At 39.6% G+C, this 16,597-nt stretch overlaps 1 protein-coding gene across 13 annotated transcripts in view; it reads right to left on the bottom strand.

The window, feature by feature from the left end:
* Anks1b (ankyrin repeat and sterile alpha motif domain containing 1B) overlaps window positions 1-16,597 on the bottom strand; it is a 1,051,626-nt gene that overhangs the window by 68,381 nt on the left and 966,648 nt on the right. For 10 of the 13 annotated variants that reach the window (XR_013440373.1, XM_021724502.3, XM_021724494.3 and 7 more), the window contains 2 exons: window positions 5,462-5,569; window positions 3,285-3,464 (listed from right to left, as the gene is read on the bottom strand). Coding sequence is in view for 12 of the 13 variants with exons in the window: in XM_021724502.3 (XP_021580177.1) it covers window positions 3,285-3,464; window positions 5,462-5,569 (288 nt within the window). In the remaining variant the exon portion in view is untranslated. The remainder of the gene's footprint in view (window positions 1-3,284; window positions 3,465-5,461; window positions 5,570-16,597) is intronic. The other 3 variants (XM_040279646.2, XM_078052944.1, XM_078052946.1) reach the window with 1 other exon arrangement.

Here is a 16,597-nt window from a genome sequence, read left to right as displayed (position 1 = left end):
TTCCCATATTTATATTTACTATCTCATTTCCACAGAACTCAGAGTTAAATGCTCGTCTGCCATGTGCTAAGTGCACATCAACAGTGTGGAAGACACCTTGTTCATGCTAAAATGAGATAAACAGATGTCAAAATACTCTAGAAATTTAAAAGCACTATGCACATTAAGGTATAATTATATAAATATGAGTGCAATATTCACTTATTAGGGTAGGGAAATGGGGAAGCACCTCAGAACCTTTTAGGCTAATGAGACCAACTTAGAATTATAGGCCAGAGAAGCTATGTTTTCAGCATAGTAGAAAGCCTATTGTTCAGATAGGCCTACATCATTACATGCAGTGGTTGAAAATATGGTACTAGCACTGAGCTCAGTTTTGTTTCTTAAGACAACTCCTGAATATTGCTTATACCAGAACAAAAGCAGATGACAGTCAAACATTAGCAAATCTCCTGTATTCCAACACAGGTATTTTAAATATTGGTTCATACTAAAAACAAGCAGTTAAACAACACTGAATAATAATTATCATGAATGAATAGGGGAAAACATTTTAAGTATTTGCTAACAAATAAACTTAACAGGTAGAATGGACATTAAATTGATGAACTTTCAGCATTGTTTTCTCACTTAAGTAAAGCACCCCCAAACATCTGGAAGTAGACCTTCATAAGGCAAAACTCCTGTGGGTTACCACCCCCACCAGGAGCTGAGGGGTTCTGGCCGAGGATTAGAATTCCAAACCACTCCAGGGCAAGCTCAGCTGAACCTGCAGAAGCGGAAGGTTTCCAAGAACATCAATCTGTCCTGGTGATTTTTCTCTTAACTGAGTTCTTCTTTCTTTTAGCAGGTAAGAAAGCAAGCCTGAAGGTGGACTTCTGCATTTTAGTGGGAAATAGAGGTGGATTAGGCAAGCATTAACTAAGCTACAGTAAGCCTCTTGGGAGCAACCCCTGGAGAGAAGCCACAGACACAGCTCTGGTTGGGAGGAGGTATAACTAGGGAGCTGCATGCTTATGGGGATTTTAATTGCTAATTCAGGTCTTTAGGAAGACACAACTTTCTTGGTTTAACATATAACTCCAGGGAAAAACATGGTCTAGAGCCAATATTTCAGATGATTAAAAAGCAAATGATTTAAAAAATTATTAGAAGAATAAAGAAAATAAGAAAAAAACATCAACTGAGTGCTTGCAAGGTAGAAAAGTCACATGAATACAGCTGTTCAACAACAAAATGACCGAGTGTTCCATGTTTTGACAGGTTAAAGCTTTGAAACGACACTGTTTTTAAGAGGGATAAATTCATTTCTCCATGGGTTTTTTGCTTTTTCAGAGTAAGGACATTCTCAAAACAAATTTAAAAACGGCAATTAACACAATCTAAAGATCCCAGAATCCTTTTTTCTTATTGATCAGATTCCTGTAGTGCCATCTCCTATTTCCTCTGCAGCTAAAGTGCTGTATTGAACTGCAGGATTTTAGAAAGCTTCTAATAAGCTCTTGGTTGCTGATGGAGCCCATGTCTGCATCAGTCATTCGACCCTAGTTAGCTGGCTCCGTCAACAACAAGCACACATGCAGCTGCGACACACCTCACTGCATCACATCAACCTGCTTATCTCACTCCGCTTTTTTCTTTTTTTACCTGGGCAGATGAAAGTTCATTCAATTTTCTGAAGGTAAGACAACTGCTAAAAGGGATGCATTTCTGATTGCAGTGTTAGGACTAAGATTTGGGCTGTTCAGAAAGTACCCCTGTCCCTGCTTGGGAACCTCTGGAAGAAATTAAAGGAGCAATCCTGATAGATTATCTCTGTGTGTTCAGACACAGGCAGAAGAATAATTAATTCTTCTTTGGAAAAAAAAAACTGCCCTATGTGGAGTAATTTCATAAATTATAGGAGCAGCTGAGACAGGTAATTCTGTCACTGAAGCTGACACAGTCAATAATAGCTAATGCTCATTAAACAACTATACTGCTTTCCCCAGGGAAGACGAGGGCTTAGGAAAGTCCAGGTTTGAACTAATACATGAAGACAATATGGTTCAAGGTTAAAATAAGCTGAGTCCCTGAAATGCTGTCACTGAAGATACTGAACCATGTATGTGATCCACAAATACTAACAAATAGCAGAAAAAGAACGAATAGCCTGGGGGGAAAGCTTTCCTACTCCTTATTTAAAAGAAACTTCATTGAAAACATAATAAAGATTTAAAGACAATACATAACAACAGAGATTGGGAAAATTATTCTTTTCTTATTTGTCCTATATTTTCCATCTCCCTTCAATAAAAAATCATCCATAATCCCAACAATGCCACTCCCTGAGAATGATTCAATATTGAGAGTGGAAAGGAGACAGTATTCCAGTTCCTCTCTCTCCAAGGCATTTACAGGCAGAATAGCCATGGTTTCTAGAACATTCTCTTCACATTTTTCTTTTGTGAGCTGCAGTGCGGAATGTTTATCAAAAGCTTTTTAAAAACAGAATCTCACCAAACAGTTGAGAAAAATCTTTAACAACCAAGGCAAAGCAATTACAGTCAAATTTTCACCTCGAGATTCTCATCTCAGGTGTGGGAGGCAGAAAGAGACTCTTAGCACATCATTTTGAACTTAGAATGAGGATGAAAAGAGTTGGTTCTGCCAATAATTGTCAATACATCAGATCATTGAATCGCAGGGCAAAGCTGCAAAGCTAGCTAACCCTCTAATGTACCTTCAGAACAGAACCACTGTTTAGCTATGGCTACTGAATCTTCTGAGGAAAGGTCTAAAAGTGACAGAGCCCTCATTTCAATCTTCTGTGTCAGGCAGCACTATCAATATCAACTATTCAAGGTGACGGAGATAAGGCCACTAGTCCCAGTAGCACAAGTCTAAAAAAAATATGTCAGCTTGGGAGGAAATTAACATTATATGGAGTTAGTCCCCTCTCCAACTTCTGCCCTATTATCCGACCAACCAACATTTTAAAATTTAGAGTTTTATTACCTATTTTTATGATGACTGGATTCTGACACACTATTATTCCCTTTAGAGCAAAGACTTGGGGGTGCAATGACATCAGGCATGATTTGTTCAGTAGGAATGAATAACAATGATATGTATATTACATTCCTCTCTTTGAAAACTCTGTTCCAGGCTAGTTCAAGAGAGCAGGGAATGAAGGACACTTTATAAAATGGTAAAATTCCAGTTATAAGCTACTGTTCAATATTTGAGTGCATTACCTGGTACAGGTGAAAGCAAAACATCACAGAGGCTTTTGAACACCTTACCTGGGCCATCTGCCTCTCCAGTTTTGATCGGGGAATATCATCAAAGTAGTTTTCATTTCTTCTCCTCCTTGCATCGCCCTGCATGATAATGTGAGGAACGTCTAGGGAGCCACCAGTGGTGTAAGTGCTTTGGCTAAGTGATGGAGACAACTGAGGAGGAGTGTGATTACCACTGGGTTCCTGAATGGAAATACATCATGAAATAAATACCATGTTTTTGTGGCTCACCTTTGGTTTCAAAACTTCGAAATACTGACAAGACAAACTGTGGGGGGTGGGGAGTCGTTTTTCAAATCAACTGAAAGGAATGGATGATATTTCACTGTTTATTTTATTAATGGCATTATCAAGTCAATATTACCCCTCACTAGTATTTCCGGTCAAAAGCTTAAAGTACAAAGAATAAGGCTCTGTTTTCTTAAACCAGCACCAGGGATGACCTCAGGAGGGAGGCCCACCTCTGCTAGGCACCCGGCACACTATCACATGTGTTTACAAGGGAACTGCAGGAGTGTGTCTTCACCATGGTAGGTGCCATGATAGGAAGCTAAAATGGGACCCAATGGGTTTTGATCCTCCACCAAAGAGTGGTCTGACAACAGGACCGGGAAGAGGACACAATGGCAACACAGCATGTCACGCGACATACAGACTGCAGAGCAATGCATATATGACAGAGGATACTTTCCAATGGCAAAGACAACTCAAGCTGGAAACTGGCCAGGTGTAAGGCAAGGGGAGGCAGTAGGCTGGGCTCTAGCGTTGGCAGGTAAGAAGAGGACTGGGATCATGCCTAATCTGTAGACCACTTCTCCCTGACATGTTATGGACCTCCCTGCACAGATTTAGGTCCTAAACTTTTGCTTGGGAATCTCTGTCTTTGATCAGTTTGCTGTTCCCTTAAGTCTATTCTGGGGAGTCGGAGCAAGAGGCTAAAAGGAAAAGGCCAGGGAGCAGAGTGTGTAGCTGGGAGTTCAGCATGACCACACTGATGGTGCCTATGGCTTCCTCCCCTTCCATGTAGCAAACGGAGGGCAGGGCGGGTGGATAAGCCCTTTCTAGCTTCATCACCCTCTACCCAGTTTACAGGAGGCTCCTCTTCTGGAGGGGGAAAGATGAGTCCTATTTCTACTTTCACTGTTCCCAAGTCCTTAAGAAGTGTATCCCAGCTCCCCAAGTGATGGCTTTTCCTCCTGGCTCCCTCCTGAAGACAATTCTCTTGCATCCCCTGAAAACTCTGTGTTTTCTTCTTCTTCAAAGCACAGTCACACTTAACATCTTAACGGCTCCTGCCCTGCCTGACCCTCGGCCGCCTTGCCACTCGCTTGCCGCTCGCTGCAGTTCATGATAAGAGGCGGTTCACACGGGCCGTTATGTCTAAGGGCCACGCTTCTGTTCAGCTTGTTATGGCTACTTTTTCTGATACCTGCAGGAAGGGAATCAGAAGCGAGCAAGTGCCAGACTGAACACAGAGAATCAAGTGGGGACTCTCGCACTTGCCAGAGAGATCTTGGCTTTTTGATGAATTTTAGAAACGATCTGTAGGGTTCATGAAACCAGCAGCTGGCGGCGACTCCCTGCCTCGGCCATTTGCTTGGAATCATCTCTCTCTACCCCTTCCTTCTTGTCCTCCTTGCCCTTCCACTTTACCTTCTGGGTTTCTCTCTGGGTTTTCTACCCCATAACTCTAAAACGTAGCTGAAAGGGAGACATATGATTTATGAAATAACGTTTGGATTCTCTATTCTTAATTTTTGAAGTGAGTAAAAATGGCCAATTTTCACTTCTTGAAAACAGAAGACCCTGAGGTTAAATTTAAATTGATCTTTACTTAACTGTGGTCCTTAATCGATTTCCTTTCTGTGGGCTTGAGGAGTCTCACAGAAAACTCATTTCCTCTCTCTGGGTGTAGATGGGAATGTGGGATACAGGTGTGGTTCTTTAGAGGTATGGTTTGTCAGCCTGAATTCCATTAGAGATAAATGTCTAAATCTCTAAAACATATATTTAAGTAACTGAGAAAGACAAATCCTGTTTTAAAGGAAGATTGTTTTTTATACAGATAAGCTACGTAGAAAACAGCCTATATTTCTTGATCTATTGCTTCAGTCATTTTATTGCACAAAATAATTATTGGGAGGAGGGGAAGAGAACAAAAAGAACATGGCGGCACTTACCCTGAGGGTGATGGACCGAGGGGGCTTCTGTGGAGGATCGTCGTGCAGCCTGTCTCCCAGAGATGCCAAAATGCGTTTCCTGTGGCCAATCAAATTGATTTTTAAAACCTGAAACAACATGCATTTGGGTTAACTATTTCATTTGAGAAAAAGAAATCATTTTTATATGTCTTAAAACATGAGGAGTGCAAAAAGATTTGTGCAAAGTTAACCCTCTTCCCCTGTGAAGGATGGAGTGTGAAGGCAGAGGGACACTCGGGTCCAGAAAGGAAGGAAGGAGTGGCAGCCAGCAGGTCTGGGTGGAAAGAAGAAGCAGTGAGGGTTCTCCTTGGACTCCTGCCGTCCAGAGTCCCGTTCTACACAGCAGCCTTGAGACCCTTCAGAAATACAAACTCTTATCACTAACCAGCTGAAAACTTTTCAATGGCCTCCTATTGCCCTTGGAATAAAATCTGAGCCCTCACCTGGCCTCAAAGCCATTGGGTCTGGTTCCCTCTGTCTCTATCCAAGTCCTTGCCTCCCCCTCTCCACTCAGGATCTCTGTTATGCAGGCCTGAGAAACCATGCCTTGAACACCCCATATTCATTCTCACCTTGGAGCTTCCAGCCCTGCCCATCCATCTGCCTGGAATGCTTTTGGGATAACCAGAGACATCTCATCCTCCCATTGCTCAAACATGTCTCCACAGAAAGGACTTTCCCTGCTGGCCCACCAAAGAGCTTCACCCCCAGCCCCCAGCATATTCTACCCTATGACCTTCTTTTTTTTTTTTTTTTTTTTTTTTTTTTTTTTTTTTGTATTAAATTTTATTTTATTTTTTTTTATTTTTTTTTTTTTTTTTTTTTTATTGTTGGTCGTTCAAAACCTTACACAGTTCTTAATACATCATATTTCACAGTTTGATTCAAGCGGGTTATGAACTCCCAACTTTACCCCGTATACAGATTGCTGTATCACATCAGTTACCCTTCCATTGATTCACATATTGCCTTTCTAGTGTCTGATGTATTCTGCTGTCAGTCCTATTCTCTACTATCCCCCCTCCCCTCCCCTCCCCTCCCCTTTTCTCTCTACCCCTTCTACTGTAAATCATTTCTTCCATTTGTATTATCTTGTCTTACCCCTCCATTACATATTTCTTGATATATCATATTTCACATTTTGATTCAAGTGGGTTATGCACTCCCATATTGCCCCTTATACAGATTGCAGATTCACATCAGTTTCACTTCCATTGCTTTACATATTGCCATCCTAGTGTCTGTTGTATTCTGCTGCCTTTCCTATCCTCTACTATCCCCCCTCCTCTCCCCTCCCCTCCCCTCTTCTCTCTCTACCCCCACTACTGCAATTCATTCCTCCCCCTTGTATTATTTTTCCCTTTCCCCTCACTTCCTCTTGTATGTAATTTTGTATAAACCTGAGGGTCTCGTTCCATTTCCATGCTATTTCCCTTCTCTCTCCCTTTCCCTCCCACCTCTCAACCCTGTTTAATGATGGTCTTCTTCTTGTGCTGTTCTTCCCTAGTCTGTTCTTAATTACTCTCCTTATATCAAAGAAGACATTTGGCATTTGTTTTTTAGGGCTTGGCTAGCTTCACTGAGCATAATCTGCTCTAATGCCATCCATTTCCCTCCAAATTCTATGATTTTGTCATTTCTTAATGCAGAGTAATACTCCATTGTGTATAAATGCCACATTTTTTTTATCCATTCGTCTATTGAAGGGCACCCTATGACCTTCTTGTTTCATTCTTTGAAATAACTTTACTTACAGGCTTAGTGCATACCCTCCCAATGTGTGCTCCCTGAGAGCAGGGCATTAGGATATGCTTATCCTTATTCTTTCCCCAAACCTAAAGCAATGCTCAAAAGAACAGCTCAATGAATAGGAAAGAATGGATATTAATAAAGATGGAGGCAGCAACACTAGAGTTAGAATAGAACACTACCTACTTGACTGAGTCTCTCTGGGACAAGATTTTTAGTCTGACTGCAAAGGCACCTGTCCAGGAGACGTCAAGGGAACTGAGAACTGCAGGGAGCCTCCATCTCCAGTTTGTTCTGGTGCTTTACAAATACTACCCCTCCCAACCTCCCAGCATCTCTATCTAGAAGAAGTCTTGTCACTTTGCAGATGAGGAAACTGTGGCACAGAGTTGTTAAGTTGCTCACCCAAGAGCTAGTACATGCTGGCTCTGTCTGAATCAAGTTTGTCTGATTATAAAACTTATTTTTCTCAAAAGTATATACTGCAAAGTTTGGGCAGATCTCTAAATATAACTGAGTTTTTAAACAACATATTGTAAATCCACTCATAAAAAAGGTATTTACCCTTTTCCTACCCAGGTCCTGGTATATAACAACTCTTGTTGGGTAAATGGTTTCCAAGTTCCAAATTGCTGATTGTGTAATTTTCCCCCTTCTTTATAAGTTTTAAGGTGCAGGGGTAGGCAATTCTTTACCGTATCCTGTGCTACCTTGAATTTTATTTGCCTTCTTGTCAGCCTTTCCAACTAAATTGGTTTAGCTTTTAAACAGCACTCTGCCTTTTGCCTTTTCCACCCACCCTCTGTCTCCTGCCTCTTAACCAAGGTAAATGGCTACATCTACCTTATTTCTATGATTTGATAAATCCTAATCTTTGCAAATTTGTTTCCCCAAAGCAGCTCCTCTTTCCCGCAGATCATTTTAGTTGACTTTCTGTGGGCCATCTCCCACCCTATTACAACTCTTTAAGATTAGTTGAAAACGTGATGTACAATATCACAGGCATAAGTGGACCAATGGCTGTATGTTTGAGCAGAAGGCCGCTTTCTGCCTTCCATGCCCACTTTAAAAATGTCTTTTCTAAGTACACCTAATTTCTGTCTGGCTCTTCAGCTGCAGTAGGAGTAACTAGGGGAAAGGCGTACATTAACTCTAAAATCTCTTAATTTTGGAATAGCTGATAGTTCAAGACCCTTTAATGTTGGGAAACGGTTTGAATTATTTCTTCTTAAATTCCTTATTTTACAGTTGTCCACGCAGAAGCCCATCTGCCATCCTTCAGCCCACTCACGTATCCCTGCATTGTCTTTCTGCATTTATATTAACCAGCTTGGCATTTGACTACCTGGAAGAGCTTAGCAGGTTTTTTTTTTTTTTTTTCAAATCTGGAAATTTCACTATGTACTCCTTTCAGATGATTTATAAATATGCTAAGTAAGTATGGTCCCAGTGCTGATTACTTGCAGGCAGCATTATTTATACGACCCACAGAAATGCCCTTACATTCTGGCATTGTTTCTTTTGCTTAAGCATCAAGATCAAAGTATTCCCCCATCTCAGAAAAATCCAACAGTAACCTTTTCAAAGGTATTTTGCAAGTCTAAGTACACTATGTTTTCTGATTCCCTTTTATTCTTATTCTGAATTACTTTGCCCAAGGCTTCTATTGGTTATAAATCCCACCCATAAAATTTCCACTGCCTTCTCCCAGGAGGTGACTGGACCTGGTGCTGATGGTGCTACTCTGGGACCCTGAGTCCTGCTAAGAAATACTGTTATTGTAATAGAGACATTCCAAATTATTTTGACAAACTGGCACTAAAAAACAAACAACTGGTAAAACTGAGCTGATGCAACCCCCGTTGTTGCTTTTCATTCTTCCACAGCTCAATTTTGGGCAAGTGACTCCTTTGATCTCGGTTTTCTCATCTAGAGTATGAGGAAATTTTAATGGCAGTATCCAGTGTTGGGAAGATGAAGAATAAGGTTGTGAGAATAGAAAGCACTTAAAATTTGCACCCTTTACAGAGTGCTTGATCCAGCTAATGGACTCTGAGGGTGCATGGTAATCTTGACCCACAAAAATGAGGACTTGGTCGTTTTCATAAAGTTAATCATGTCAAAAAATAAGCTGGTGCTTTACATAAAGAGATCTGGGTAGCCTTGGAAGATCTCTCATTAAAGTAGCTTATCCTGGTAGGAATGTGTTTGATTTCTAGCTCCTAGTTTGATATTAGACCTACTTTAAAAGGTCTCAACCACACTGTTTAATCTCTAATGGGAGGGAAAGTGAGGTGCTCCCCCCTCTTACTGGTGCTCCACTGCTGCCTCCTATTCAACAACCAAGGAGAGTGTGGGTAGATAAAATGATAGTAAATTAACATAGAATGATAAGTTATATTAAGAACAGTGGGTAATGCTCCTTTTTTTCTTTCTGTTTATCAGAAATGACCTCATCTTACAGAAGACAGTAGACAATAACTCCCATGCACTGAACATTTGCTACGTTCTAGTTCCATATTATAGTTGTGCTAGGCATTATACATGTATTAATATTTCATTTTTTCCTTAATATAACATTTTCATTTGCATTTGAGAGCTGCAAAACCTGAAACTCAGAAATGCAGAGTAACTTGTCTAAGGTCACATTACCAAGAGGCACCATGGCTGTGATTTGTACCTGACTCTGAGCCTGCTCTTTGCCACTGGACATACTCCTCTTGCTCTTCACATCTACACCTTGGGACCTTAGCTACACCATTGTTTATGCAACTGTCATGCTTCTTAGGATGGTGCCTCTTATTTTGAGTGATCATATTTAAAATGTTTCTATTGGGTCTCAGCCATCTAAAATCATTGAAATAGTTCAGTTTTTCATAAGGTTCATAGCAGTCTTCAAGTTTTAGGTCAAAAGATCTAAATGAGGAACAAGTCCTCATTTTTTGTGGGTCAAGATTACCATGCACCCTCAGAGTCCATTAGCTAGACCAAGCACTCTGTGAAGGGTGCACATTTTAAGTGTCACAGAATTCTCTGTGAAAATACATATATTGACCAGAAACAGAAAACTTTTTCCACTGAAGATTTCATCCAAGTTGGCTAATACTGGAGCAATAGAGAAGGTAACATTTGGCTTTGAAACTCCCACACTAGCAATGAGAAATCCAATTTGCCACATAGTATCACAGAGAATATTCCAAAGAAAGCCAGTCATTATGGAACAGTCAAGTCCAAAGGCAACCAGGTTTTCCTTGAGTGAGAATAGCTCAACTTCTGATGATCTTTTTAATGAGGATTCTAAAGCAGTGGGATCCTACTGCTCTAGGCACCACGACCAATCACCTGTAAACCTTTGGTTTTCAACAAAAGACCCAAAGCAACAGTTACTGTGGTAAAGGAGAATTCCGTAGCGTTCTCATTACTGCTTGGGTACAAGTTAACAAGGGAGTGCACAAGGAACCCAGTGGTTACAAAGGATAAAGTAATAATAATATATTTGGAATTTAGTTATTTTAAGAAATTGAGGTTATTCAGTTCAATGCAAAAAACAATACTGACTTTCTGCCACAAATTAGTTGGAGGATTCAGAGGGGAAACTTGACTAAAAGAGCTAATGATATTGGGGAGAATGATGGATAGCTGCAGAGGCAAACCATTAACTAAGAAAAAATAACTATATATGTGAGCATACGAATATGGTTCCAACTGCAGAGTTCCAGTACATAAGAAACAAACATTTCTATTTATATGTGGTGCTGAGAATCACACCCAGTGTCTCACTCATACTAGGTAAGCACTCTATCACTGAGCCACAATCCTAGCCCTGCATGTTTTTATTTTTTTCATTTTTTTTTTGTAGTTGTAGATGGACAGAATGCCTTTATTTATTTTTATGTGGTGCTAAGGATTGAACTCAGTGCACCACACATGCTAGGCAAATGCTCTGCCACTGAGCTACAGCCTCAGTTCTGCATGTTTTGGTTTTAAAATGTTTTTCTTTTTCTTTTTAGTTGTAGACTGACACATATCTTTATTTACTTATTTATTTATTTGTGGTGCTGAGGCTCGAGTCCACAGTCTCACGCATGCAAAGTAAGTGCTCAACCACTGAGCTACATCCCCTGCCTGCCCCCTGCATGTTTTCAAAATGGTTTTTGTTACAACTATCATAGGAGAAATGTGGGTCAGAGGCAAAACATGTTATTGAAACAACAGGGGCCTCCAGGAATTTTCTCCAGTGTTAATTAGGACAACTTCAGACACCCCACTGCAAATCTGGGCAGTAGGAAACTATTTGTGCTGAGTGACAATGCTATAATGTTATGTCACTGTCATTTATGTGTCTAGGTTTAGTTGTGGGAATTCTGACAGAAAATATCATGACACGACTGTGCACTGAACATCTCACCTCAGAATACATGTCCTAGAAAAGTTGAAAGTCAGTACACTTAGACTTTTTTCTTTTTAAATTTAATGTGATATAAATTAAACATGTTGAATGAATTTAATATGCTGTAAATTAAACATTTTTTCTTTTTTAGAAATTGAACAACATTTTGATTATAACAATATTGCTTTCCCATTGCAGGTACTTTATAAAATACAGAGAAAAACAAGACAACAAGTTATCCACAGGCTATTAACATTTGGTTATATTTTCTTTCATTTTTCTCTTGTGGTTATGTTTTGTGGTGGCCACATTGTATGTATAATTTTTACCTCAATTTTTTTCACTTAATATTAAAACTAGAGAACTCTTCTTCATACACAACTGAGTAGACATTTTAAGTAACCCCATACAATATTGCTTCAGAGAAGCATTTCATAATTTTTTGTTTCCTTTATTGTTGAAAATATAGTTTGTGCCTCTTTTTTGTTTATAGACTGTTCCACATGCTTTAAAAGATCCTGTTATCCTACAATTTCCATTTTCACTGTCATTTTCAGTAGCCACAATATGGAAAACACTAATGAAACTGCAAGAATGCATGTCAAGTCACAAAGAAAAGTCATGTAGCGACCGTCTGTCCCCATGTTCTGCATGAAATCTCAATCCATTTATTGTCGGCTGGACTAAGTCCTCTGGGGAAAATCACAAATCCACATAATGTTCCTCAGTGTCACATTTTGCATTTGTTATATTTTGGGATTCAGATTTAGCTGACAGACGTGAAATAGCACATGTAGCTAGAATTCTCCAGAGATCACACATGCAGCAGTGGTGAGCGCACAGCGAGTTTAGTTATCACTGTCATGGGACTGCATCCTTTTTATTTCTGGACTTTTATTTAAGGAGGGGAGGAAAGAACTTTGTACTGCATTTGAAACCCCCTTCCATTCTGGGAAGTTAGATGATTTCCTTTTTCCTTTCTAGATATTTGCCAACTAAAGAGAGCAGCTCCCATTTAAGTCCATAGTGCTCTCTGACTTCAGGGTAGCCTCTCTTCTAACAAAACTATAGTGTTCCCAGGAGCTCTGGTGTTCTTAAATAGCAAGAGTGGAAGTTCTGGTCTGTCCCACCAGAAGATTTGTTCTCATCTATTGAACTATAATTGCAATTAAAAGTGAACGCTCTCTCCTTTCCCAATAATAATTCCTAAACACTTTCCACCTGAGATTCAAGGCATATGTACCTGTAGGTCATCCTATCTCAATTCTACAATTCCAGAGATTCTCATTTGAACTTGCATCCAAATTTTGATCATGACATTTTCTCTCATTTATTGAAATACAATAATCCATGTCTGGGTAGAAGGGAGGAACTTAGGAGCAGAGACTTGATGTTTGGTTCTTTCTCTTTCCTTCTACTTTGGAATTGTGATATAAAGGGAACAGTAATACTCATTCAACGAATAATTACTGGATGTCTTTCATACATAGCCACCATGTTAAGCAAGTTGTGAGCTAAGAAAAAAGAATGTGTGTGTGTTCTCCCTTTTTCTTTTTCATCCATCTATATAACCTAAATATTCATGCCTACACAGCCTTCCCAGTCTAAAAAGGATTCCTGAGGATTAAATGAGAATGACTAGGAAGCCACCCTATAAATTTATGATTTCTAGCGTGTATTAACATATTTCTCTTTAAGTATAACAGAAACTTAAAACTTTCTTATCCTGCCCTTGAATAACCCTATTAGCAATATTTCGGATATTATCTTTGCTACTTAAATGTGCTATTATGGATGTCTCTGCATAGATTTCAAATCAAAAACTATGCTTTTCACACCTCCAGCCCTTTCTTTTATGATCTCTTTGCCCCACACATGCACACCTCTTCATATTCTAGAAGGTCCTCACTCTCCTTCTCATCAGAATCTTATAAAGATGAAATCAAGATCCACCCAAAGCTTTCCTCTCTCAACTTAAATTCCATCAACCTCTTTCTCTGAATTTCTCTAGTATTGAAGGCTGCTATCAACACTTTGGATTCATCTGGCGTATACAGCTAGCTCTCCTTTTACGTGTGTGTGTCTTACCTGATCAACAGGACCCGACGCTCTGGGAAGTCAGATCCAGTACCCTTGCATTCTAGGGTCCCTCTTAGCATCTAGTGCACAGCACACTTAGGAGGTCACCCCTGACATCTCAGCCCTGAGCCCTTTCAAGGTGGACAACAGACAAGCAGGGAGATGTCTCTGAAAGGCAAGAAGGGAAGGAAAAGGATTCCCACATCTTATTGCTTTCCCTTGCCACTCTGAGGAATTTTCTGCTCCTTCTGAACTTCAGCACCTTTACCTCTACACACAGTCTTACCACAGGTGATATGTCTTCCTTAACTCTCACCAATTCTAATTCCTCTTTATCTCTACTCCTTCATCTAAAAAAATCTTTCTGACTAGATTTTCCAAATCTTCTTTCTCTAATTACTTTTCAAAGTAATGGCTATGAGGTAATCAGCAAATAACAGTTTGTATCACAGATGCCAACAAAATACAATTATATTAACCTATAGGAAGGAAAAGAGGTTCCAAATTATATATCTTCAGAGAAAGCAAAGGATAGTGAGGAAGAGTAAGGAGGAGGAAATATGTGTTTCTAATACAGTCTGTCTCAATAAACAGGAAATACTAATTGTGAGGAAATGAGATAATCTTTGCATGGAAGAGAGACCTTAATGGCATAATTGCCTCTGAGTATTTAAGGGTTCTGGAGGCACAAAACCTTCTTTTGTAATCAATGAGAATCTTAAGCTTACTTGTAAAGCTCTCTGAATTACCTCTTGATGAAGGTACTAATTTTCTGATTATATTTTCACATAAACATTGCTCTAGAAGATTAAAAAAAGACACAAAAACCCAACCAATCAATTTCCCTGTAAGTTACTTTTAAGTATATCTTGCTGGAAATTGGGTTTTCATAGGAGAAATTTCGTTTGCATTTCTCAAAAATCCAATCATTGGGATTACTGAAGGAATAATTTGTTATAAAATAAAATATCCCACATCTGAAGTTATTCTTGGAGATGTGATGATGTGCTAATAGCATCTGAAGACTGCAATTTTATTAGTACATAAAAGTGCTCTGCATCTTAAAAAGCATAGAGACCACTTTTTGTTTATATTTTGCTAACCATACAAGATTTTTACAGCTGTAAAATAATTTTCCAAATTATTTCCTTTCAACTTTTGAGATCATAAAATTTGTGATCAATTATATTGTATGACTGATGATCTCAGTATTGTAAATGAAATGACAGTTATCAAAATTCATCGTTAGCATATTTCTATAAGTATAAAGTAAACTGAAATATATATGTGAGTCTGTCCTGTTGTGGTTGGATAGGAAGTGTCCCCCAAAAGCTCTTGTGTTAACGCAGGAATATTCAGAGATAAAATGATTGGATTACGAGAGCTGTGACCTAATCCATCCTACTTTAAATGGACTGGGGGGCAACGGTAGGCAAGTGGGGCATGGCTGGAGGAGGTGGGTCACTGGGGGGCATGTCCTGAGGGTCCACTTTCCCTGTGCCCCACCCTCCCTGCACTTCCTGACCCCACAAGGAGCCGAGCCGTTTTCCTCCCCTGGGCCCTTCTTGCATGATGTTCTGCCTCATGTTGGGCCCAGAGCAACGCAATGGAGTTGGTTGTCTATGGATTGAGACTTCTGAAACCATGTACTCCAAATAAACTTTCTCTCCTCTAAGTTGATCTTGTCAGGTATTTTGGTTGCAGTGACAAAAAGCTAACTAAAATATACCCATACCTGTAAAGAGAGATAAGACAAACTGAATTGCAAGAGACAATACTAGCTAAGTGAGGGTCTGGTTATTCAATTTTTGGATTATAAATGGTCTTTTCTGCTCTGTTACTGCTCCTCTCTTCTTGCTGTGTAGCTACTTTAATGTCATATAACACCCTCCATCAGGGGATACTCAGAGGCAGTGAATTCAATCCAGTCAATTTTGTTTCCTGTCAGTGGTTCTGATGAAAGAATTGGATGTGGGAGTAGATAAAAATCTATCTAAAACTAGCTAAAATTCAGGTTTTTAGAAAGCACCCATGGATTTTACAGAGCCAAGCTATACTACAGCACTTTAGAATGGGGAGTCCACTGTATTTCAGCCCATTAATGCTGAGGAAAAGGATGTTAAGGGCTTAAAAAATGTCCTTATAAGGAAAGTAGACGATGTTTGTCCTAAGCATAGTTTCAACATGAGGAAGAACAGAAGGTGACAGTGACAGGTCATCTCCTTTCTTCCATTGTCACCACCTCCAGCCCTTCCACTGTCCCCCTTCCTTATCTCCTGGAGAGCTGCATGCAGAATAAAACTGGGAATCACTCTACAGCCGTTAGGATGACTAAAATAGAAAGGCAGATAATGCCAAGTGGTGGTGAAGACAGAGACGCACTTGAGCCCTGTATTTCAGGTTGGAATATAAAGTGGTACAGCTGGTTTTGGAAAACTGCCAGTCTCTTGAAAATATGGCTCAGTTTCTGAAAATACAACCCAGCCAAGTCCACACTCCTCACAAGCCATCCAAGAGGACTGAGAACGTATGTCCAAAGAGTTGTTCATGAATGTTTAAAAAGCATTATTCATAAGAGCTGAAAATTTGAAGCAATCCAATGTCCCATGACCTGGTGAAGGGCTTAGTAAAACATGGCATATTCACGCAATGGCCTATAGCTTATCAATAAAAAGGAATGGACTACAGGTATGTGTTACAGCATGGGTTGACCTTATGCTAAGTCAAGAAGCTAGACACAGAGGACTTTGTATTTTATGGTTTCATTTATATATTTCTAAAAAATATAAACCTATATAAACAGATCTAAGTTCCCTAGGGTAGGAGTGGGAGCAGGGACTGACTACAATGGATGTGAGGAATTTTTTGGAGTGATGAAATTGTTCTAAAATTGTATT

This window comes from Ictidomys tridecemlineatus, chromosome 6 (genome assembly GCF_052094955.1).
Source record: "Ictidomys tridecemlineatus isolate mIctTri1 chromosome 6, mIctTri1.hap1, whole genome shotgun sequence".
NCBI classification, from domain to species: domain Eukaryota; kingdom Metazoa; phylum Chordata; class Mammalia; order Rodentia; family Sciuridae; genus Ictidomys; species Ictidomys tridecemlineatus.
Note: the sequence above shows the minus strand (reverse complement) of the source record. Positions and strands in the feature narration are given on the sequence as shown.